General features: G+C 39.7%; 3 protein-coding genes across 4 annotated transcripts; 1 reads left to right on the top strand and 2 right to left on the bottom strand.

Moving 5' to 3' along the window:
• The first annotated feature begins 39 nt into the window (after positions 1–39).
• brf2 (BRF2 general transcription factor IIIB subunit) lies at positions 40–8,774 on the top strand. Of its 2 annotated transcripts, XM_029516567.1 has the most exons (6): positions 40–282; positions 4,685–4,744; positions 4,869–5,190; positions 5,333–6,126; positions 8,113–8,274; positions 8,369–8,774. In XM_029516567.1, exons 1-5 carry the CDS (start codon positions 135–137, stop codon positions 8,118–8,120), a joined length of 1,332 nt encoding a protein of 443 aa, XP_029372427.1. In that variant the 5' UTR covers positions 40–134; the 3' UTR covers positions 8,121–8,274; positions 8,369–8,774. The 2 variants fall into 2 exon arrangements, with proteins under 2 accessions (XP_029372427.1, XP_029372426.1); XM_029516566.1 differs by lacking the exons at positions 8,113–8,274; positions 8,369–8,774 and having other exon boundaries at positions 135–282; positions 5,333–7,020.
• On the bottom strand, positions 7,889–11,381 carry LOC115052459 (prolactin-releasing peptide receptor-like). Its single transcript, XM_029516568.1, has 4 exons — positions 11,291–11,381; positions 11,009–11,094; positions 9,149–9,624; positions 7,889–8,533 (listed from the first exon to the last, which is right to left on the bottom strand). Exons 3-4 carry the CDS (start codon positions 9,622–9,624, stop codon positions 7,900–7,902), a joined length of 1,110 nt encoding a protein of 369 aa, XP_029372428.1. The 5' UTR covers positions 11,009–11,094; positions 11,291–11,381; the 3' UTR covers positions 7,889–7,899.
• Positions 11,382–15,897: 4,516 nt separating this feature from the next.
• Positions 15,898–23,758, bottom strand: anxa4 (annexin A4). Its single transcript, XM_029515137.1, has 13 exons — positions 23,652–23,758; positions 22,386–22,435; positions 21,604–21,691; positions 20,836–20,930; positions 19,809–19,922; positions 19,169–19,259; positions 18,412–18,491; positions 18,019–18,075; positions 17,846–17,939; positions 17,476–17,571; positions 17,071–17,129; positions 16,445–16,567; positions 15,898–16,130 (listed from the first exon to the last, which is right to left on the bottom strand). The coding sequence occupies exons 2-13, from the start codon at positions 22,392–22,394 to the stop codon at positions 16,074–16,076; spliced, it is 963 nt and encodes a 320-aa protein (XP_029370997.1). The 5' UTR covers positions 22,395–22,435; positions 23,652–23,758; the 3' UTR covers positions 15,898–16,073.
• Positions 23,759–23,966: the final 208 nt, after the last annotated feature.

The raw sequence follows: 23,966 nt of genomic DNA, 5'->3' as shown, positions 1-23,966 counted from the left end.
TCCGCCCGGACACACTTCACGCCCGGTCCCTCCGACAGGTGGCGGCGTCACTTGGTGTAAATGTCCGATCCGCTGCTGTTTCAGGCTCCTCCATAGCTCAGCTGTTTCTCCTTTGGCTGGAGCGTTTGTGGGAAATGTCTCCTCCTGGTCTGAGGTGTCCGGGCTGCGGCTCCTCCAACATCGTGGACGATGATCTGTACTGTCAGTCCCAGCTGGTGTGTGCGGACTGCGGCTCCGTGGTGTCGGAGGGACTCCTGGCGAGTGATCCGGTTGGAGGTTCAGGTAACGGACAACAACAGTGATGATCCAGAGGGCTAAACCGGTGTGTTAACCGATTCGGTCCCCCCCCCCCCCCCCCAAGTTCCTGTTCCCCTTTACGCCGATTTACTGCTGAGTCGTACGTAGGTGCTAAGTTACCGTGTTTACTTCAGGAAGAAACGCAAATGGACGTTAGCATTAGAGCTGTCCAGTTATCTTAGTTACAAGCTAACGGTGTCAACTAATTTGGTTCCCCCCAAATTCCTGTTCCCCTTTACGCTGATTTATTGCTGAGTCGTACGTAGGTGCTAAGTTACCGTGTTTACTTCAGGAAGAAACGCAAATGGACGTTAGCATTAGAGCTGGCCAGTTATCTTAGTTACAAGCTAACGGTGTGTCAACCAATTTGGTTCCCCCCAAATTCCTGTTCCCCTTTACGCTGATTTACTGCTGAGTCGTGCGTAGTTGCTAAGTTACCGTGCGTACTTAAGGAAGAAACACAAATAGGAACACAGCTGGTGTACGGAAAGCGAAATGGAACAAGCCAATGTGTATGTTACTGGTATGTTATTTATTGTAGAACAAAATAAATTGAGAATGCATTTGTTCTTTGTGTAAATGGATACCAGCTAGCATATCTGTGGGAGAGGTCACGTGGGATGCTGGAGCCAATCGCAGACCACGCTGGGTGGTACGTCATCACGGTTAGGTCAGGTGACGTAAATGTGAAATGGTGAAGTAGCGCAAATGTGTGCTGCAACTCGAGCAGCGCTGTGGCGCAGCGGTGATGCTGCCGCCCCGCACCTAGGTGGGAGGGGTTCGAATCCCGGCTAGGGATTCGGAGGGTATGTGAAATGTATAATGTAATGTAATGTAACCCCGGGGATAAATGATGACAATGTTAATATGTAAACATGTAAATGTAATGCTGATTGTAACCCTAAATGTATGTAATGTTGAATATGAATGTAATGTAATGTATGTAAAGGTCCATTCCCGGTGTGGGCACCGGAACATGTCTACGGAGTTGGTTGCGAGTATTGGACTGGACTAATGCAGATACGGCGCCCCCCCCAGGACCTAGGCCGAACCAGACCAGACGGTGACGGCACCCCTCCAGGAACGGACCGAGACCAGACCGGAGACAGGACGCGTCCACAGACTAGACCAGTAAAGCGAACACCCACTGAGATGAATTATTTTAGTGAAAGATTATGTAAAATTTCTGTATAATAACTTGTTTTTTTGTTTTCTTCCTTAATTGTAACCCCCCCCAACAAAAAATAGTTTGGCCACCGAGCCTTCGCTAAGCCCCGCCCCCATTGGTTACTGTTGCTATGCTAGCCTGTTGTCTGAAGTTCGGTAGGAAAATGCCCAAACCCGAGTTGCAGCACACATTTGCGCTACTTCACCATTTCACATTTACGTCACCTGACCTAACCGTGATGACGTACCACCCAGAGTGGGCTGCGATTGGCTCCAGCATCCCACGTGACCTCTTCTTAGCTCCGAGTCCACGCCTGTTGACTTGTTTATAATTTTTATGAGTAAATAAATACCAAGCTTTGTTGCTGAAATTTTATATGCTACAGTTTAACTGGTTGATCGATCAATGATAATTATGTAGACCTATAGCCTATTTTATGGGCATGTCGTGCAAGAGATAACAGATAATGTGTAGGCTATCAGGGAAAAAAATATTTGAAGTGTTCAGTGAACGGATCATTGGCTTTCGTATAAATCATGCCCTTACTTTGAACTAACCCAGGACATAAACTAATTCCCAACCCAGTTTCCCAAAAGGCGGCCAGGATGAGCGTTTGTCATGTGAGTGTATGTTCTTAAAATGGTAAACATGTGTTCACCAGTTCGTGAATTAATAAAAAATATGGACACTATCCGGTGGGTGTTTCCGAGGAGCAGACATGTGTCATTCGCAGGCGCTCTGCCCGTTTCCAAACGAACGGGAAGCTATAGTTACGTTAAGTCAAAAATAATGTCATCAGTTCGTCAGCCGAGCATGCTAACCAGTTAGCTAACCAGTTAGCTAGCAGTCCAATTCGAAGCGACTAACTAGTGTAAGTGAGCCGGCAGTGAGGTTTACTTAACGTAGGCTACACTCACACAGCTATGCTAGCTTGCATCCAAAGATTGACAAAGAATGGCCGAACAAATGCATTCTCAATTTATTTTGTTATACAATAAATAACATACCAGTAACATACACATTGGCTTGTTCCATTTCGCTTTCCGTACACCCAGCTGTGTTCCTATTTGTGTTTCTTCCTTAAGTACGCACGGTAACTTAGCAACTACGCACGACTCAGCAGTAAATCAGCGTAAAGGGGAACAGGAATTTGGAGGGAACCAAATAGGTTGACACAACGGCCCTGTTTCTTACCTTGCTCTATGTTTCTCGTCCCAAATTCACCGTCACCACCTTTAAAAAAAAACATTTGCATAGAAAATCTCTCAACCCTTTATTTTCTTATTTTTCCTTTCTGATCACCGAACTGATGCTGCCTGGACATTTTCCTACCGAACTACAGGCAACAGAAGCCAAGGGGGGCGGGGCTTAGCGAAGGATCGGTAATTAGAAAGAAAAAAGGTAAGAAGCTTATGTAACTGAAACAGTTGTGTATTTTTACACAACTTCACTTTTACCCTCATCTCAGTGGGTGATTCGTTCGCTCTTTTACTGGTGTAGTCTGTGGACGCGTCCTGTTTCTGGTCTGGTCTCGGTCCGTTCCTGGAGGGGGGCCGTCACCAGTCTGGACTGGTTCGGCGAAGTGATCCGGCAGTGAGGTTTACTTAACAGCTAGGCTAGCTGGCATCCATTTACACAAAGATTGACAATGAATGACCGAACAAATGCCTTCTCGATTTATGTTTATATATAATAAATAACACACCAGTAACCTACACATTGGCTTGTTCCATTTCGCTTTCCGTACACCCAGCTGTGTTTCTCTTTGCGTTTCTTCTGTAAGTACGCACGGTAACTTAGCAACCACGTACGACTCAGCAGTAAACCGGCGTAAAGGGGACCAGGAACTTGGGGGGGAACCGAATCGGTGAACACACCGGTTTAGCTCACCTCCTCTGTTTTCATACATTTTAACACATTTAGCCGCTGAGACTTTAACGTTGTTGTGTTACGTTAAATTGCATCCAAAGCCAAGATTGCCTAAGTTTGACAATCAGTAGAAAACATTTATAAAACCCTGCAACCAAATCTGCTGTCATACGACTTATAAACACGATGACAGTTCATTTGTATCTAGTTATACACTAATACAACAACTAAAACGGTTTGTGTTTAAATTGATCAGATTCAACCTTCCTGGTTATTTTGGGGGCTCTTATTTTGTATTAGTGTTTCTGTTTTGTCTACAGCACGTTTAAGTCAATCTAAAGACAAGCTGATCATAAGAAATAAAAGTCCTCCTTAATTTGTTACAGCTGAATTAAACTGGCTCTGTTTTAGCTTACTTACCAAATAAACTCCCACCGGACTGGATTTTACTGATTGTCTTTCTTTAAATCCAGTTTCTCACCTATGAGAACAGCGACTTTAAACTATCTTGTTGAACACTACAACAGGTGAATGAGAGCACATGTTGGTTTTTGTCACTCTAAATACAATGAGCCCTTGCTCTTGGAACTTCACACTGATAGCTAGGAAGAACTACGCAGCACAATTGTGTTGATGTAGATGTACTTTTGACTGCAAAGGAGTAAATGATCAATATTCCGATCATCATGTTTCTTGTCTGCAGTCTGCATCATTTTGTAATAAAAATTGGCTGGACACATTTATTTAATCCTATGCACCAGGTAAGTAAAAACACGGGATTTACTATGTGCCCTCTTTTTGAGTTTATATGTGATATATCTGTGATGCTTCATGCACTTGACAGTTCTGTAATGGATCAAATTACCAAAAGGCAACTGAGAGGTTTATAATCCTTTTCAAAGCTCTGCTAAGTCATAGGTATAAGGGAATTCATTCTGCTGTATGTTTAATAATTGGGATAAGCACTGATGCTTGACAACCAGACTGCAGCATCACAGCCTGATATGTTGGAGGTGGGTCTGCTGTGAGTTGGAGTTAAGGCTACCTGTGAATAGCATGATGAAAGACAACATGATGAAATTGGGCTGCAACTACTTATTATTTTTAGTAAAGATTATTTCTCTCAATAAACCATTTGGTCTATTAAATTTCAAACCTATTCTGTTTGTTTCTATTCAAGACCTAGAAGAGCAGAAAAATCTAGTTTTTGAGAATCTGGAAACTTCAAAGGTTTTTCATTGAAACAATACTGAGATGTCATTATAATTGAACACAAAGTGGTATAAAATGTGTGAAAAGCACTGATGTGTTGGCATACCTCCATTTAGCACTCTTTGTACTTTTTAACAGATGTCAGTTACAGTCGGACGACAGCTGTGGCCAAAAAGCCGTGTACAAACCAGATTAAAGGTGAGGTCCTCTCTCCAAACCGATTTCTGCCTATTAGAGATATTGATATGCAGTCAGTGCTTTTTATAGTTGACCACATTTCTCTCATATGTACACATGCTCTTTGTCTTATCCATCTCCACAGGTTTGCAGCGTCTGAAAGCTATATGTCGGACTCTCAGGGTCCACAGGGAAATTGAGGATCTCTCACAGACCTACTACAACCAGGCTTACCAGCATGAAAGTTTCATTAAAGTGAGCCTCCAGAAGAAAGAAGTTCTTGCTGGTTGCTGTGTACTTGTAAGCTGTAGACTGCTCAACTGGCCCATTTCCATGGGAACTATCAGCTGCTTGCTGGATGCCGATCCGATGGTGGTCGGAGTAGTTTATCAGGCCATGATCAAGGTTCTTAACATCACAGCTCCAATCGTTAATGTCACCGATGTAATGGAAGCACACAGTCAGGAGTAAGTGAAAGCTTCTTTAGCTTTAGTAAGTGAATAAGGGTAGTCAAAATAATAGTCTATCGGGAAGAATAAGGAACCAGCAGTGATCTAAATCATACCCTTACATCTAAAATGTACTGATGATGTGTTTCCTGTCTGTCAGGTATAAAATTAGTTCTTCCCACGTTCCTGAAGAATTGGCCGAAAACTCTAAGGACTTGACCAAACGAGCTGTGGCTCTGGTAGAGCTGGCAGCAGATTCCTGGATTGTGACTGGCCGCAAGCCCATCCCCATCATGATGGCTGCCGTCTACTTGGCCTGGCAGTCCTTGAAACCCACAAAGCAACGGCTCAAACTCACTCTGGACAAGTTCTGTCAGATGGCCAAAGTAAATAAGCACAGACCTGCTATGAAGAGAATAGCTGAGATGAAAGAAGTGCTGTGTAAATTGGGTAAGGAGATCCCCTGGGTCAGGGAAGCTGTAACTCCAGATAATGTCGTTCAGCAGGTGGAAGATATCCTGCAGCACAGGTACGCCCTGCTAAGGAGGGCTCTGAGAACTCACGAGGAGGCTCTGCTCGAGCAAGAGGCCAGCTCTGAGGCTCCAACACAAATCTCTGAGCTTTCAGAAAAGATTCCAAATTCATCCTCTGTGGAGCCATGTGAACCAGATGCTAAAATGGCAGAGGAACCAGGAGATGAGGACAATAATCAGTGCGTAATGTCAGAATTCCACAGTGATACTCAGAAGAACCAAGATCCAACACCAAACTGGGGGAAGAGAGAGCTCTTTGCTCCCCCGTGTGTCATTCATGCTAAGAAAAGGAGAGTGGAGCAGCCAGAACTCAGAGATGTAACTGGCGATGAAGAAATCTCTGACAGTGAAATTGAGTCATACATTCGCACTCCTCGAGAAGCCAGAGACTTCGCTCTTACACAGAAGAAGTTGGCCAAAGGTGAAATTGAGAAATCTTAACTATTCACGTAAGGGGACCAATGTCTGGCCCTTTGAGGAATGGTTATACATGATAAAATGTTTATTTTAAGCCCAATTTTTTTTTTTGTTTTAGGACCATTCCAGTATAGGATGCAGATATTTTTGTTTGAACAAGACTTGGTTGGTCATAAGACATTTCCCCAAGTTGTTTTTTGTAGCTGTATCAGTTTATTCTTTTCAGCTTGATAGTTGGTTTACTTTAAAATAAAGCCTTGTTGCACTTAAAAAAGCTAGTTTCACAATCAATGCAAACTGATTTAAAAAGGTAATATATTGACATGTAATGCAAGGCAAAGCAAAGAGCCTTTTTGTTGGAAGTACCCTGTGTGGGTACGTTGGCTTTCTCCCACAGTGCAAAGACATCTATGTCTAGATTAATTAGTTACTCTAAATGGTCCATAGACATGATTGAACCATTGTTTGTAATAGACTGGTGTCCTGTTAAGGCTGTACCCTCCCTATAAGCCTGACAGATAAGTGGTAGAGATAACGGATGGATGGATAGTTCAACCTGTGCTTTTCCATCTGATTGCAAGTCAAATTGCCAGCTGCTATGCAAAATCTCCAAAAAATATTTAGTATTCATTGAAGTTTACAATATTAGCATTATTAGTTCACTGACAGAAGATGAGTGATTATGTGAATAAATGAATCTTTTCAGGGTGGAAAACCTGATTAGAGTTTCATAGTAACCTGGCCTCTAGCGGAACCAGCATGCAGATCTAAAAATGAAATATTAAATGTAACACAAGGTTTTGCAGTGTTGAAAATGAAATGTAAAGGACAAAGAAAATTGAGCTGCTGGACTAATTATATTTCACAGAATAAACACAGTGCAACTACAGGAACAGTGGGACCGTGTCCTCGTCCTAGTTGATATGCAGAAAAAACATGTGCAGTGACCAAGTTGATTTACTTGAATTTAGTCTGCTGCCAACATGCACATACACTTTAAAAAAAAAAAAGGCCATTTAGTTTCTTTGTATTTATTGACAATTTTCCTCACTTTGTGAAAGCAGAAGCCGCACAGCAAAGTCAAACCTTTTTACAAACCATGTAGATAATTTACAAGCGTTTATGACTTTTTTTGGATGGCAATGGACATGCAGCAAAGACAGTGTGGGGATTCTTGACTCATGAAAAAAGTCTGTTCAACAAAAGCAAGATGTAACCAGCTACCACACGACTTTTTTTTTTTTAAATATATAACAATTAATACAGCAGGAGCATGTTCATCAAGACTTATTGAGCCCAGGGAGAAAGTTCATGAATGTAATTTATTCCGATTACATTCCAAGAACTGATGATTTCATTAGCTCACTGTCTGGTCCTTTGATTGTAGGTTGTTAACGATTTTTTTTTTTTTTTTTGAGCCTAGCATAATTTTTTGTTTTGACAAGACTTAATTGATCATAAGATATTGCCCTAATCTGTTTTATGTAGTTATGCCCCATTATTATTTTCTGCTTACACTTGGTTTACTTTCAAATAAAGCTTTGTTGAACTTTAAAAATCTAGTTTCACTTCAATCAAGGCAAACTGATCTAAAAAGAAAAAATAGGAATCTGTTTGCAAATTATTCACATTGTATGCGAGTTATGTACCAAAGTACTGTGTGGTTTTTCACACTGAGAGGCAGCCTTTCAAATCTTTACATACAACAAATTAAGGAAAAGTTTCTTTAAATCAGCATCTTACATCAAAATAAGAAAGCACCCTTTTCAGCAGGTTCTTACAGCACCACACCGGCAGCTAAGTGATTGGCAGGAACTCCAATGCGATTACGGTACTTAAACATCTTCCTTAACTCAATGCGGAAGTGGTCATGCAGCCATGCGTAGAGGAAAGGGTTACAACAAGAAGAGCTCATGGCACACAGGTGGCACAGAAGCTGAATCAGCAAAAAGAAACGCTTGTTAATTAGGTGAATGTCTATGTCTCGCAGGACATTGAATACATGAATAGGAAGCCAGCACACTGCAAAGGCAGACACCAACATTGCAACCAAACGAAAGATCTTTCTCTTGCGCGCTTGCTGAGCTCCTGCTTGGTTCTGTGTCCTGTGGCCTGGTGCAACACAGTTCCTCAGTTTCACAGTGATGCAGAGGTAAGAAACAAAGACAGCTGACAATGGCAGGACATATGTGATCAGCAGAGTGCTGTATGCATAAGCACGTCTTTCTTTCTCTTGTCCCAACCAGAACTCCTCGCAGATGGTGAAACCCTCCTCTCTGAACTCCACATGGTAGGTGTGTGTCACTGCAGGAGCTACCAGCCCACATGACAGCAGCCAGATGCCAATGAGGACAAACGCACAGGTAGCCACAGTGGTGCGCTTCTTCAGTGGATGGACTGTTGCGTAATATCTACGATAAAAGTGACAAGGAAACTTAAGCACTTACTATAAAAACACAAAATCCACGTTTAATTAATGCAGGATTAATCACCGCCCAGCGTATTTATCTATGTTTGAATTCAGCTCAAGTCACTCGTTACTCGCAAATCATGTGATTATTTTAACCCTTACTAACCCTTAATTACAAAGATAGAGCAGAAACATTGCCTAGAATAATAAAAACTGAAAAAGGAAAATCATTGATGTGCATTATAGAATGACAGTGGAGCATCATTAATACTGGATATTCTTAATACAAAACAGTATTTCTATTTTGGCTTCTATGCTCCACTCATGAGAAGAATGGGGGATTGAAATCAATTGTTATTTGGCCCCAATTACTGTAAAATGACTGCATAAAATTTAAATGCTCAATTTGGCAGTACAGTTATTTTACACAAACCAGTACAGACACTAATCTGAAAAAAGGATTAAAACAAACAAACTTTAAAGAGATCTTAAATTGCAGCTGAGCTGGGATTGGCTCCAGCAACCCAGAAATGGATAAGCGGTTGAGGATGAATGAATGAATGAATGAATGAATTGCAGTTGTGATCTGAAAAGTGCTGGAGACAGATCTGCTCACCTGTCCACTGCGATGGCAGTCAGTGTGAAGACTGAAACATAGACTGTGACTGGCTGGATGAGGAACACCAGATAGCACATCGAGCGGCCAAACACCCAGCCATGTGGATTGAAGGCGTATGCTAGAGTAAAAGGGACACAGGTCACACACATGAGCATGTCAGAGAAGGCCAGGTTTCCGATGAAGAAGTTGGTGACATTGTGCATCTTGCGAGTTCGGCAGATGACGTAAAGGAGCAGGTAATTCCCAAAGACGCCCACCACAACCACAAGCACATAACAGGGGATTATTAGAGGCTTGAACTTTTGCAACAGGGCCACATCTGCAAACTGGGAGCTGTGATTGGTTGAGTTGCTCTGCACTGCAACTTCATAAGTGTCTCCCTCTGTCTGGTCTGCTGGTGGCAATGGCTGTGTGACTCCAGCCAGGCCGCTGTGATTACTCTCCATGGCAGCCGAGTGCAGGCTGGATCCCATCTGTTCAAAATGCAATAACAGGTTTGCAGTGGTTAACAGCTTTTCTAAAGGTTATGTCTAAAGCAATGCATTCAATGAAAGGAAGCAGGCGAGACTGAATTATTATGCTGATGAAAACAGGTCATTTCATTTACAGAACACGAGACCATTAATAATCATGCTCTTGCCAGCTCTAACATGTTCTCACGGTTTGAGGCAAAGAGCACATTGGAAAAGGGTTATAATTATGAAAGGGTCTGAATGTGAATGGCTGAGATGAGCAGCACAGTGCATGCATCAATGTGTGCATGGAAAAAATCAAATCGCAGAGTTATGTGAGCATCTAGATGTCAAAGTGTACAGCTGCAGAAAAATACAACATCTTACTCTTATAAGTGCCAATAAAATAATTATTTGCACCCAATTTAAGAAAATATCATTAATATTTTACTTATCATATTACAAAAAATATTAAAATAACATATTCTTGCTGAACTGACAAATTCAAACATGCAAGTTACAGTCTGTTTTACTGCAGCCACAGCTTGCGGAATTTTCAAACGTCCCATTAAAAATCAGTGATTCAGAGCCAGTGAGGCTCTACGGTTCCTTTTTGCTGATTTTTTTTCATGAGTTTGCTAATAATTTCATTTCACCATGTTGCATAGTTCTACTTGCTACATGAGAAGTGTTGCTGTCAGGTTTCTGACACATACTGCTCATTACAGTGGCTTCATGTGATGCAGGGACCTTTCAGCATGACTTATCACTGAGGCTGATCATAATATTCATGAACATTATAGAAGATTGGTTGTCTGTTTGCTGACAGTTATTCAACATATTAATGATCCCTGATGGTCCAGAGTCACAATGTTTTAGACAAGTTCTCAACATATGCTGTACAATTTTTTTTTCCAGATTAATATATACACTGTAGGAGGTAAAAAAAACAAAAAAAAAACAAAACAATAATATATACACTACCAGTCAAGAGGTTGGATGCACTTTCTCATTCAAATGAATAGGAATATGTTTCCACTTTTGACTGGTAGTGTGTATATATGCATGTAAATCACTGTATAATATGAGTGCTTACAAAATTGCCTACTTTACATGGAAATGGGAAATCATGAAATTCAGTGTGACTTTTAAGACAAATTAGTGTTGTGCTGTTTGGTACATTATTACAACTGTCAAGAATCGTCCCACTTCTTACATAACAACTACTGTTTTGTATGCAATTCTGTTGCACATTCTTTGAATCAAAAATCAAATCAAATCAGATTTATTTATATAGCGCCAAATCATAACAAAGTCACATCAACAGTTAGTCTCTTTAGTCCCTATGTTTTCAAGAAAACATGCTATTTTGTCCATGACAAGAGACATGCAGAGTAGTAAATACCTGTGCTGGTGTTTCTGGTGTGAAGTGTGCGATATGAAGAGCGGACCTTCCTTGTGCACTTCTCCACAGTGAGTGAGCTGAAGCTGCTGCTGGTGCAGAGAGAGCAAGAGAGACAGAAAGAAACAGAGAGAAAGTGAGAGAGGTGTCTGTGGAAATGATAGCAAGCCAATGAGATGAGTGTCTGGATGGGACTTGATGGTGACATTCAGTCTTTAGCTGATCAGTTACTGGGTACAGATTGTTCGTGGTGAATACTGATTGTTTGTTGAAACATATACTTACAGTATGTATTGCCAGTAGCTTTCTGATTCAAAACCAGGTTACAATGCCGTCAGTGTTTTCAGAAAATGTGCATTGTTCGTTGACAGCATTTGGAGCTTGTGCGAGGAGGACGTTTTGGCTTTGGTATATAAAGAAGCAAAACAACACATGAGTGATGAGCTGCCTTGTGTCTGGTGCAGATTAATGGGGCTGATCAGAGAAATTGGGACTTTCATCATTTTTCCTTGAAGCTCTGTACCTTTTTGATGAACAGAACATGCCAATGAGTCACAACTCATTTCCCGTGCAGCAGAAAATGTTCACCCCTTTTTAAAGTTTTGCTGATGACATTTGTATGGAACAAAATGCTACCAACCAAATATATACTAATGACAAATGACAAGGACAGTGGAGCTCATTGAAAATATCTCCATTTAGTACTCTGCAAGTACTCACTTAGAAAAGTTATTCCAGTGTCCACAGAAAAAGCTTTTAAAGTGCACTATAATGCACAGGTAGATGCACTGCAATCGTAAATAACGGAGTGAGGCTAAAACCTCAAATTTCCTCTTGTGAAAATGATAACAAAATGACATTTTCTTTGTACATGCCGGATGAATAGGTCAAGTCATGCTGTACTTACTGTATGTCTCCACTCCATTTCCTGCTGCCTATTACTGTGGGGACATAAGTACTTTGTACAGCACTACTCTATAGTTAACTATAAGTCTATAGTCACCTCAGGCGTGGAAGCATTTTATGATTACTATATATTTAGACATAATGGGAGATAAAGACATAAAGGAAACAGATAAACAGTCCTAGGCATAGTAAGACCTATTTGTGAACTTTCAGAAGTGTGAATCAGGGCTGTACTTATTCCATCTTAACGTGCCTCATCCATACACACACTCTCCCTACCACGCAGGGAGACGGCCTATCCACCAGTAGCTGCTTTGGCTTTAATGGCTTCCTCAGGAACATTCGAAGCAGCTGGCGGAGCTGTGCGTAATGTCTGCTCATGTGAGGAACGAAAAAATATACTGTGAGGTGCGTTTCTTTTATGCACCTCACAGTCTGTATGTAGCTTCAAACAACCATCTATTGTGTAGTCAAGGTTGCAAATCAGCAAGAAGCTGAAAAGATAAAGAGAAAGGGGATTGATTCGTTTCTTAAGGCGCCATAAACTAATCTATTGTTATGTTATAACTAAAGTTATGCCACACTAAAAGGACAGGATTATTGTAAGTGCCACGTAAGTGCCGTTATATTTAAATATCATATATATTATTTAAATATCATGTGGCCACTTTTCATAAACTACATAAAGATATTTCTTCAATGATTAAATATATATATATATATATATATATATTTATATGTATAACTCCTCGTGAAGATGGCAAAATATGTTTATATGTTGCTGAGGCAAATCTGTCCAGTGTTCAGTGATCAGTGAAGGAGATCTATCTGAGCCTCGATGAGATTTGTGATTATTATTCAAGTTTGTCCGAAAAATAAATAATTTCATGTTTGTAGCGCACTTCAAGGAGCTTGCAAAAAGGAGAAACACAAATCGCATCGACTTTGATGTTTGTTTGTAATCATCTCAAATTTGAGTTGAATGCAGTCAGATGCAGGAGCTCTTCTGATGGCAGCAGCATGGTGATTACATGTCTTGGGAGCGTAAATGCTGAAGCCCGAGCTTCATTATAGTTCTTCTTTTTTTGTCTTTTAATCAATATTATTGGACTTTTACCCATATATCCAACAGTCCCAGAGAATCACCCTGCAATCAACCCTGCAATTGCCATTTGGAGCGTAACAGCAAGGTGAACTCACAATGTCAGTGATGTAAAGCGTGAGCGCTGCATTCAAAGAAATGTCACACTCACTTTCATGTTGAAGTATTAGAGCAATTTTACCTGGTTATGTCTGTTACAATTACCAAAAAATTTAATAATAGATAATGACAAACTGACCCTCCATCACTATAAAAATTGTGACCAACCATAAGTCAGCTTTCCTCATACTGTAAAGATCTGTCACACTGAAGCACAGCTGATGACTTATTTAGTCACTGGAGGAGGGCGTCTGCACCAAAGCAGATTTATATGGTGCTCAGCAGAGGAAGCTTTGATGTCTCCGAAACGTCTCATCAAGGTGGAGTGATAATGGCCAGAGTTCTTGCTCTGTTCGAGGTAAACAAACCACTCCAGGACAAAGATCCATTTCCTGGAGGTATCACTCCTTTATGAGACTTATGACACAGACTCTCTTATCCCGACAGAAGGACAACATTTATTCTGCCATGTGAAGTCTTTGTTATAGGCAAGCTTTGCATCACACACTGGTGTAAACAAGCAGTCAGAGTCCAGAATACTGATGTGGGTAAGGCAGAAATGATCAGACGGGTTCATTATTGTCCATCCTCTGCCATTTTTTCACAGTCGGTTCCACCAAATTTCAATATAGAGAATTCCATGGAGACTGTGGTTTTCCACATTTGAAGGGCAACTTCCTGTTGACACATTACGAACAGCACTCCTCAGACTCTCACAGCAGTTATAAAAGGTCTTCTTTGGCTGTGGAGGTAGCAGGTCTTGAGAATATTTGGGACAACACTGACGTCTGGTTATCATAAAGATATTTGAAGCTTTCACGTAGCGCTTCAGACTAAAGTTTCCATATTAACAATGTTTATGTTTAATTGAAAATATCCCAGAATTGCAACCTGACTCCAAAGCTCCTCATCCCTGCAGCACTTTAGACTCCTTCAGGCCATTGTTTTTCTTTGGTTAAGTCACTTGGTCATCTCATATTCCCTTCAGAAAGGCAGGCAGCTGTTTCCCGCAAAATGCTCAAAACACTGACAGCACATTATTCACTCAGCACCAAACAACCACCAACACAGCTATAAATATACTGTTGACAGCAATTTTATATTATACAATATTATACAAACAAACAAAACACTTTTCCTGTTTAAGCAGATTTAGACAACACAATAAGAGATCAGTGAAACCGAGGTGACACATGGGACATCATAATAATAATTTCCTCTTAACCTCAGCTTTTCTATAGATAAACTTTGCCATCTGTACACTTTCCTTCAATTTCCATATTCAGTTCTCAAAACTTGAACATTTGATCATTCACTGAATCTGGTCATTAATTTGTACAGTTTTGTGTGAAAAAACACGTAAATCTTTTGTGTTCATTTCTTAAAATTAAGTTATTGTTATTTTTCAGATTTATACTACATAATATATAGTAATATTTTATTCATGATTTTGGTAAAGGTCACAGAGGTGCTGGTTGGAGGCTTTACCTCTACTACACTAAATGCAGCTCAACTTTCCTTCCTGCCTGCTTTGAAACCATCTACTCAGTTATATGTCCTCCTTCTTAATGCTCCTACTCTGTGTGCGAAACATTGATGGATGGGATTCATCTTCTACACATCTGGATGTGTTTACCACCTAAATTTCCTCTTTGTGATTTTGCTTCAGACAACATCTCAGGAACTCCAAACTGATCTTCGCAGTTAACCGTGGAGGAGACTGTCTTGTTGCTTTGCGATAGCAATTGAAATGAGACAGTTTGTTCCTTCTCTGCTTGACTGCGATGAAAAGTTTCTGCTTTGAAAGAAGCAATCATTATCTAGTGCAATTTTTCTATCAGAGAAAATGCTGTGTTGTGAAAACCTTGTGTTCAATAGTTTCCTTGAATCATTGCCATTTCCACTTGTTCTTACACTGCCTCATAGAATCCAAGAACTGCTTGCATTTATCAAGGGCATCCTGCATGTTGCAAACATTGGCTGTTTTTAATTAAAAGTGAGTGTACAGACATATAAAATGAGACTCTTCAAACCTTGGTTATGTAATCTGAGCATTAAGATTAGTTGATTAAGTGCTTTCCATCAGGGTGGCCACAGGTCTGGATTATCAACATGATTTATGTGAGTCCTATTAAAAATTATTCTGTAAATGTCCATTTACATCCCATTTTATGGTACACAATGAAAATACAAATCCTTTTTTTGTACAATAAATTCCATTAAATGCAGGTATTTGTAAAATTTTTTATGAGCACTATTCAAAAGGGTTCAAAACTATTTAATAAGAATGCCGTACTAAAACTATTTCATTTTATGTGAAAGATGGGAAGCTAAAAACGTTAATTTCCTGCACTGCTCCACATATTAAATTGGAGTTATTTTGGTTCCACCTAGTGGTCACCTTGATTATCTCCACCGCACATTATTTCCCAGGCTTAGTGCTCAGAGTTGGAGCTGTAGGTTTGTATGAGCTATGGGACATCCTCCTTAAATTGATTAGAAACCACTTTACAGCCTTCCCAAATACGTCTAACATCCTGTTAATGTAATTTAGTCAAACAACACAAGGCTGACTCAACCAATGAGAAATTGAACCTAATTAAGCAAATGGGCTTCAATGACTGCACAGTGATGAAAATGTTGGGCTGTAACTAGAGTGGGAGTTGGAGGCCAATAACATCAATATTTTATGTTTTGAAGATGTGGTGAGTGTATATCACTGTCTCTAACTAATAACATAAATTTACCCTTAACAGATAATCAATAACAAAAACACAGACAAGTGTAAAAGGTCACCGGTCTTTGGTTTAATTGGTATTCAAAACAGTAAAACAAGGCATAGTGGTCAATCAGTGAAATGTGAAGGCCATGGAAAAAGTAAATATGAGCTAAAAAGTCATCAGCAGAAAAGAAAGCTCATGATGTGGTTTCAGAGAGGAGATAGAGCTGATGTTTCTTCTTTTACTCGCCTCCACACAGCTGCAGCAGGATTTTGCGGTAGTCACCAGATGTGTCCCCCTACGCAGCAAAAAAAAAAAAAAAAAAAGATCTGTAAGACTTCAAAGACCTGGTGTTGGGAATAACTGCAACTTATCTTACATAGACAAAATGATAACCAACTCTGGGATGGCCTTACTCTGATTTTTGAAAAAGAAAAACAACAAAAAACATAATGTATTATTGTTCTTACTTAATGATGATACTTTGTCAAATCAAATGAAAGAAAAGCAGCGATAAATAACAGTCTCATCGCAAATCAGTGCTGTATAAAAGCATCATGTAGAGTGGCAATTATTATATCACAGTTGATGCCTGTAGCATCTGGTGCTCACCTTGATGAAAGAGTACAGAGTCTTGCCATACATCTTCTGGAACTGCGCCTTAATATCCAACATGTCAATTTCAGCCCTGGACACCATTATTCTGATGAGGACACTGTCTGTGGTGCCCAGCCCCTGGCAGGAGAAAAGACTAATTTATACTGCACTCTCTGCATCCTGGAGTATGATAACATTAATTATGTTTAACTAACATTCCCTGTAGACTTAACTGTAATGAATGAACAGATTTATGATGCATCTTTTCTGGAAAATGTATAATTTCAGTGATGAAAAAAAATAACACTGCCATTACATGGACAAAAATAATAAAGAATGGAAGATACGTGTATCTCTGTATTTACAGTCCACTGTGGTCTGTTTAGAATTTAAGTAGTATAACTTAACTATATATGCATGTGTGAATAAAAGTCAAACTAGGCACAATAGTACATCATTGCTATCAAATCAAAGATGAAAGTCCACTTTACAATTTTTATTTTACTGAATACATTTAGATACAAAAACTAATTAGAACAATTTTAATATGTAGAAAAAAACATCATAGATAATGTGCAGTGAGTGTTTCTTAATGGCTACAAAATATAGTATAGTAGCACCAGTAATGATGAAATATTTACCTTCATTGATTTGTATAAACGCTCTGCAAAGAACGCTGGCTTGTTCCTCATGCATTTCACTGCAATGCACAAACAAATCCCAGCACATGAAATGCAACACTTACACAACAGTAAATGCAGTTGTATAACGTGGACTGACATGTCTGACTTCTTTTTTGACCTCGAGCTGTATTAACGTCATACAAGATCTTCATGCCCAGTCATTGAAAGTTTATGGTTACTTTTTTTTTTTTTAACGATTCTCATAGACCATGTATTTTCTCTACAAACTGTGAATTATGGATTTGAACTTCTTTGTCTGTGCTAATTTGAACCTGAATGTGAAGAGTGTCATTAACAGGGCTGAATCTCTACAAAGTGATGATTGACACCTATTAATATAAACAAATCACAGGAGAGACAGACCTATGGCGAGGAAGACGTCCTCCAGACAGCCAGACATCTCCCTCTTGATGCTGTCCTCAATGTCTCTTCCAGAAATCTTCTGATACTCCTCAAACACTGATGAGCAAACAATGCATAAAAAAAATACAGTTAACTAATTCACAATGTCGTTACGTTAAAGAATAAATACATATGAATGGAATGCTGTTTTTTTTTACCATTTAGGTCACACATTTGAATGAATGGTGTTGCAACTTTACTCCCCAAATTCCCACAAGGGGTCAGTAAAACATCCAGAGTCTTCCTCATGAACTTTATAGGTACTTCTGGTTAATCATCACATGATGCAAAATACCAACAACCACATGGATATATGGATTGCAGTTTTTACCTCGCAAGAGATGGTTTCGGTTCCTCACACAAAGCACTGTGAGGAATTTGACTTCGTCTGTGCCCCATCGGGCCTCACCAGCCTCATAGATTTCCTAAAAATCACAGGAATTTAAAAAAAGTCATACAGGCAGCAATGAACCTACCTTTGTGTCGACAGATCTGAATCCTTACCTTGGCATCGAGGATAGCCTGGGCCTCGTCCACCTTATCAGTTTCATCCCGACCAGCCTGTAATGTAAAAGACACAGTATCTTAAAATAATCCAAGTGTTTGATTTGTTCCTGAGGTTCATATGAAAAGAAGACAGAATAAGAAGAAACTGGCATTTCATAAAAACAGAAGTGACTATTCTCCTTTGTTCCTCAAACAAAGAGAAGCTGAGAAAACCAGAAATAATTAATTTATTGCAACTCTAAATCTATTGAATTTGATTTTGCAAAAGTTCTAATTGATTTTTAGCCAAACTGAATTTTAATTTACAAAAAATATGGTCTTCAATAATTTGCCTTTAAAACGTTGACATTACTCTGAGTTGAAAAAAGTTATGTACTGATATTTGCTTACTGTGAGTAAAGAGACCAGAACTCTCTGAAACATCCCAGATGTGTCTCCACACACAGCATCTTCCAGGTTTTTTTCGTATTCTGCCACAGAAAAAACATTAGTAATTATTTAGAATACAAAATACCTGTTCAGTTTTTGCCAGCTGACAGCTGTGACTACATATACATGAACGTATACACTGACTATGGATGGCTGATGCGACAGTCACATGAGCAATATAAAACTTATGTCAGTTCTCCTTATACCTTTGTTTTGGTTTTCACATACTCCTGATAATGCTGTCGTTGTTACATGCTGAACTACATTCAACAGTCAATTTGCAGACTACTGTATTGTATGTTGCCTCCTTTAAAATCAAACTCAATCGAACTCAAAGGAAAAAAAAGGGTGATCTGATTTCTCTTTGGTATTTTTGCCCTATAAGACCTGAAATGTTAAATATTTATGGCAGGTTTAAAGGGTTCTTACCGAGTATTTCTGAAATTGAAATGATTCATTCATATTCATGCAAAGACAGCAGTACTTACCTACCGACTACTGACAGTGCAACCACATACAGTAAGAGCATATAAGCAAACAATTAACAGCCACAGAGAGCTACAAAGGCTTTGGTGAATTATTTATGCAATCCCCTCTTTTGTAATAATGCCTAGTCAGTGGTACAGAATATCAGATGATATGCACAGCTCACAGGCAGCACGGTGCGTTCAGCTAAACCAAATACACCACAAACTGACGTCAGAAATGCTACAGTTACCTTTTTTGTAGACTGCATTGATGGTTTTTATTTCAGCGTTTGTCCTTGAAGCGAGAATGTCAATGAGACAAGCCTCTTCTGTTCCAGCCCCCTGTGAGGAAACGGTATTGATTTTTTAAGGCCAAGACTGGTCATATGCCATATTGTTACCGTTGTTCACAAATCCAATCAAAACAACAAAGTTGTCAGTCGAACTCGTAATACCTAGTCTCCAATGTCTTTTTCTGGCTTGCAGCCTGAGCCTTTCCGACATGGACTGAAGACTCTATGTATGCATCACCTTATGTACACTACCAGTCAAAAGTTTGGACACACTTTCCTATTCATCTGAATGAGAAAGTGTGTCCAAACCTTTGACAGGTAGTGTGTGTCTGTATACACACATCAGCTGAGCACGACTGCTCTAAGTAAATGTTACTCAAACAAGAGAAAGGCAGCATGGATGACTGGAATGAAAGAACCTCTCCTGCTGTGCCCCAGTGGGGATGAGTTTTTTGGCACTAAATATTATGCCATGATGAGGTTTTCAATAAACGTAGTCATTCTGGGTGCTGGTCTTTTCGGAGATTTCATGGGAATAAGAATCCAAAACATCCTGAGACTTTTCTTTGAAAGATAGTAAAGGATAACAAGTACTAACCTTCATTGCGGTTCTCAGCTCATAAGCATCATACACAGGTTGCAGCATCAGGAGACCAAGAACAACACTCCTGAAGTTCCCACTTAGCTCTGAGGAGAGTTCATCAGCCAGGTCCTGCAGGAGCAGAGCAGGAACAGGTAGATTTGCAGGAAAACATTCATTCACAGGACTCCAGTAAACTAAAGTGTTCGGCTTTTAGGCTGCCAACATGGACATTCACACTTTCCATCAGCAGGGCTTCTCTGTCCACCAGAGGGTGGGGTTTCTGAATACAGTTCTTGTGAACAGACAAGTTGCTCCACACAAGTGGTCAATGTGACCACATGTGGGTGTTACTGTGTGCAAATGACTCACTCTTTCTGCCTGCCCAGATTCCAGTCAGAAGCTCTCCTTTCTATTCTGCTTCGTGAGGCGAAATTTCAGATAAGTTTACTGACCTCTTACCAGACACAGGGCTATCAGCTAGACATTATATGACTGTGTCAAATCAATAAAGACCCCAGACTTCCCATTAGTTAATATATTGATCCTCATAGTAATGACGTAAAATGAAAATTTTTTATAGAAGCAAACATTCCTCTTATCTACAGATTATAATACCATCTCTGTACTGGTGTTTGCTTTCAGGTGCTACTCATTTCTGCTTTGTGATTAATAGCTAACTTGCATGTTAGTCTTCTTTGAGGAAATTCTTCAGATAACTTTATTCATCGATTACCAGACATAGACACAGGGTTGTGAACTGGACGTTATTTCACTGTTTCAGTTCAGTAAACATCCCACATTTCCTTTTAGCTACGATATTGATCCTCATGATAATGAAGTAAAGTGTACTTGCTTTACAGAAGATAACATGATACTTATCTACAGATTATAAAACCGTCACTGTCCCTGTGTTTGTTTACGGGTGCTACTCATTTCAGCTTTATAATTAATAGTTAACTTGTCTGTTATTCTAACTATGTTAACAGGGTTAGGGTTAAAAACACTTTAATGGCTTTGAAAAAAGACATTTCAAAAGTCTCACCTTCCCAACAGTTTGCTTGAACGCCTCTTTGATGCGCTGCCTTTGGGCAATGGTGCGGTGTGCTAGGACATCGGTGATTGCTGCCTCATCAGTGCCTGCAAGAAATATCAAAACATTGATTCCCACACCCCTCTCTATTAATCTTACATTTCTAAAACTGTAGGGACTGTATGTGCCTATTCAATTTAAGAGCAGAATATAAAACAGAATCAGAAACCAGGGCTGTTGCCCAGGAGATGATAGTAACACACATTGTTTGTTGACTTCAGCACAGAAACCAGCTGTTTGCAAAAGAGCTCAAAGCAGAGTCAGGGGAAGATGATTATGTTCTCAAACCCGAACAGCATTAACATTCCACTTCATACAATCTGCTGATAGAGTGAAAGAGAAACGTGTGATCGTTTCATTGTCCTGAATGTTGGTTAGGTTGTAACTCTTTGAGGATATGCCTGCTGATGTGCTTCATAAAAAAGAAAGTGAGAACTTATTCCTCCTCTATATCATGACTGAAAAGAAAGCTTTACAACAAACTGTAAGGGTGAGCAACGCACAAAGACACACTGAATGGATGCACTGCAGCAAACTGAAAGCTGTCATGACAACAGTACCTAGCAACTGTGCATTTAGTTTTCAAACTTTCCTGGCAAGGAGGAGACAGAGGAGGAAAGTAATTATATTTCTCTTCTATGATGCCAGGTCTTAAGGGCAGAGTAAGATGTATCTTTAGCTGGATGATGGTTTCTGAATGACAGTGGCTTGATCACTTACCAGCTCCCTTCATGGCATCTCTAAGCCTCTGGGCATCTGCGCTTGGGTCAAATCCAGCTGCCTCAGTCACTGTTCCACGGTTTCCGATCTAGTCAAAAGAATTTGAAATGACTGTATTACAACTGTTGAACATAGAAACGGGCCAAAAGCTTGTGAGTGGAGGGGAGGTGTAGCTTCTTCCCAGCTCCATTGTGTAGAATGAATGAGGCACATTGCATGCAAAGTTTAACAGCTAGAAGTTATTTTCTCATTGATCTGTTATAGTGACTCACATTATGAGTACAAGACTAGTTCAGCTAGTTTTAAAACCAAGTATTTCTCAATAAGCAATGATTTAAAATAACATCAGATATGTCATTATTGTAAATTATTATTCAAACAAGCCTGCAAATTAATGACTGAATCGGGAGGAAATATTTATGAATGAATTGTGAAATATAATTGGGAAATGTCATATGAAATCTCAATCTCAGTTTTCACACAATCAATATATTGTATTAATTAAGTAGGTAGGCAGGAACAGCGAAATGGCATCATGAGTATCAGTTTTATTTAGTATAGAACAAACATGATATCAGACCTCCGGCTTTACCTTATATTATTATATAGCAATATAATAAGGACAAAAAGGTGAAACATTACATCAATTTCTGTCCACCCCTTTTGAAAACATGGAACAATAAACCAGTCCATCATTCAGTGTACTACTGGTCAGGGAAATATGTGTAAATGTTATATTATTATACTGCACAGGTGGAACGGCAGTTTAGGGGCACACTCACCGCTGCCATTGTAGAAAGAGAGTGGATTTTCAAATTGGAGATGCAGAAAGCTAAAAAAGGAATAATGCCAATATGTCAATTTTACAAGGTCAAAATGAGCTGCAGCATCAGGTTTAGGAGCAAGTAAAAAGTCTCTGTTTAAACGTGAACCTCATTAACCTCTGATCAATATTGTATGCGGTAAGTCATCACAGAAGGTCCTTTGTTGAACACATTTGTTTAAGGCCTCTCTTGTCTCACTTCTGCACAGATGTCCCTGGAGCTAATCTCATTAAGATGGCGTTTGTTTGAACACACCTGTTATTGCTTCACTGGGAGGAAATAAAGAAGACTTTCTCACTTACCTGTTTAACTACCTTTAAGGATAAACTGGCCCACATTATTTATCCCCCAAAACCTAACAAACTAAAAATAAAAAATGTTTAAAACATATTGAGAAGACCTGAACAACTTACAAGCCACAGTGCTGCAGAAAGTGTATCCACAGCCAACAGGTGAATTAAAACAAACTAACTTATATTTACACTGAGGCACACTTAAATGCATAGTGTATGACTAACTAAACTAAAAACGAAGTCCTTCATTAAAACATAATGAATGAACTGTGTGTGTGAGTGGGGGTGGGCGGTCTATTATGTAAACAGAGGGCAGATGAGGGCAGATGAGTCCAACATGAGACTGTAGAGAAGTCATTCGTAATCAAAGTGGATGACCTGATTCAGACCAACTAACTATAATAACAAATTCACACTTATAAATGTGCACATTGTCAAAATGCATGTAGTTTTCATTTAATCGGAGCAGTCAGACTTTTTTTTTCTTTTAAAGATTTTAAAGTTTTCCGGTCTAGATCTTTATAACTTCTAATTTACAGGTTTCATTCTTCGGGAACAACGTGTCTGAATGGCGTCAGCAATTTTTTCTGGAAACTATATCACCAGTAGTAAAAGTTTACTCCGTCTCTACTGTACATTACAGACAAATACCGACAATGGCTTATTACTAGTACTGCAGCTGCAGTGCGACTCTTATTATTACAATCCCAATAACGTCTTCTAGATCAAGTGAAAAGAGTCGTATCGATTTTCAATCAGGAAGCCGCAGATAGTTTGCTGGTCACCAGTGAACTTGGCCCGGAGTTAGAGGGCACACCCTGCAGCCTGCACACAGACAGACGGCAGCGCCGCTCGGTCTGAAGGGAGAGAACCGACAGGAAAACAGATCCAAAACCTCGACGCTAACAAAGTGAGTCCACACAAACCTTACCTGTCCGAGAGACCGTGTGGCCGACAGAAGGATGGACCGACCCGGACGGGGAGAAGGTTTTGTCAGTCTGAGCGGCCCACCCACCGGGATGCAAATATTTCACAGGACCCTCCCTTTACCTAAAGATGCGTTTAGTGTTATAAAATAGACTATGGGAAAAAGGAAAAAAGCTGTCTTCGTACGGGTCCACTCACTCTATGGGTCACAAACAGCCTAAAATGGCCATCTCATGGCTTTCTACATATATGAAGGGAGGAAGAGAGACGAAACACAGAAACACTCTGATGCTTTTTTTATTAGTCCTAAATGTAACAG

This window comes from Echeneis naucrates, chromosome 12 (genome assembly GCF_900963305.1).
Source record: "Echeneis naucrates chromosome 12, fEcheNa1.1, whole genome shotgun sequence".
Lineage (NCBI taxonomy): Eukaryota > Metazoa > Chordata > Actinopteri > Carangiformes > Echeneidae > Echeneis > Echeneis naucrates.
This window is presented reverse-complemented; position numbering and strand designations above follow the sequence as displayed.

Coding starts and splice junctions, on each gene's coding strand:
- anxa4 (XM_029515137.1), bottom strand. Junction 18,076..18,411: donor TTCTGGTCTCTTTACTCACA/GTAAGCAAATAT, acceptor TTTACATTACAG/GCTGGTCGGGATGAAACTGA. Junction 16,568..17,070: donor GTTTATACAAATCAATGAAG/GTAAATATTTCA, acceptor TTCTCCTGCCAG/GGGCTGGGCACCACAGACAG.
- brf2 (XM_029516566.1), top strand. CDS start 135: ATGTCTCCTCCTGGTCTGAGGTGTCCGGGCTGCGGCTCCTCCAACATC. Junction 4,745..4,868: donor GTGTACAAACCAGATTAAAG/GTGAGGTCCTCT, acceptor CCATCTCCACAG/GTTTGCAGCGTCTGAAAGCT. Junction 5,191..5,332: donor ATGGAAGCACACAGTCAGGA/GTAAGTGAAAGC, acceptor CCTGTCTGTCAG/GTATAAAATTAGTTCTTCCC.
- LOC115052459 (XM_029516568.1), bottom strand. CDS start 9,624: ATGGGATCCAGCCTGCACTCGGCTGCCATGGAGAGTAATCACAGCGGC. Junction 8,534..9,148: donor ACTGCCATCGCAGTGGACAG/GTGAGCAGATCT, acceptor CTTTTATCGTAG/ATATTACGCAACAGTCCATC.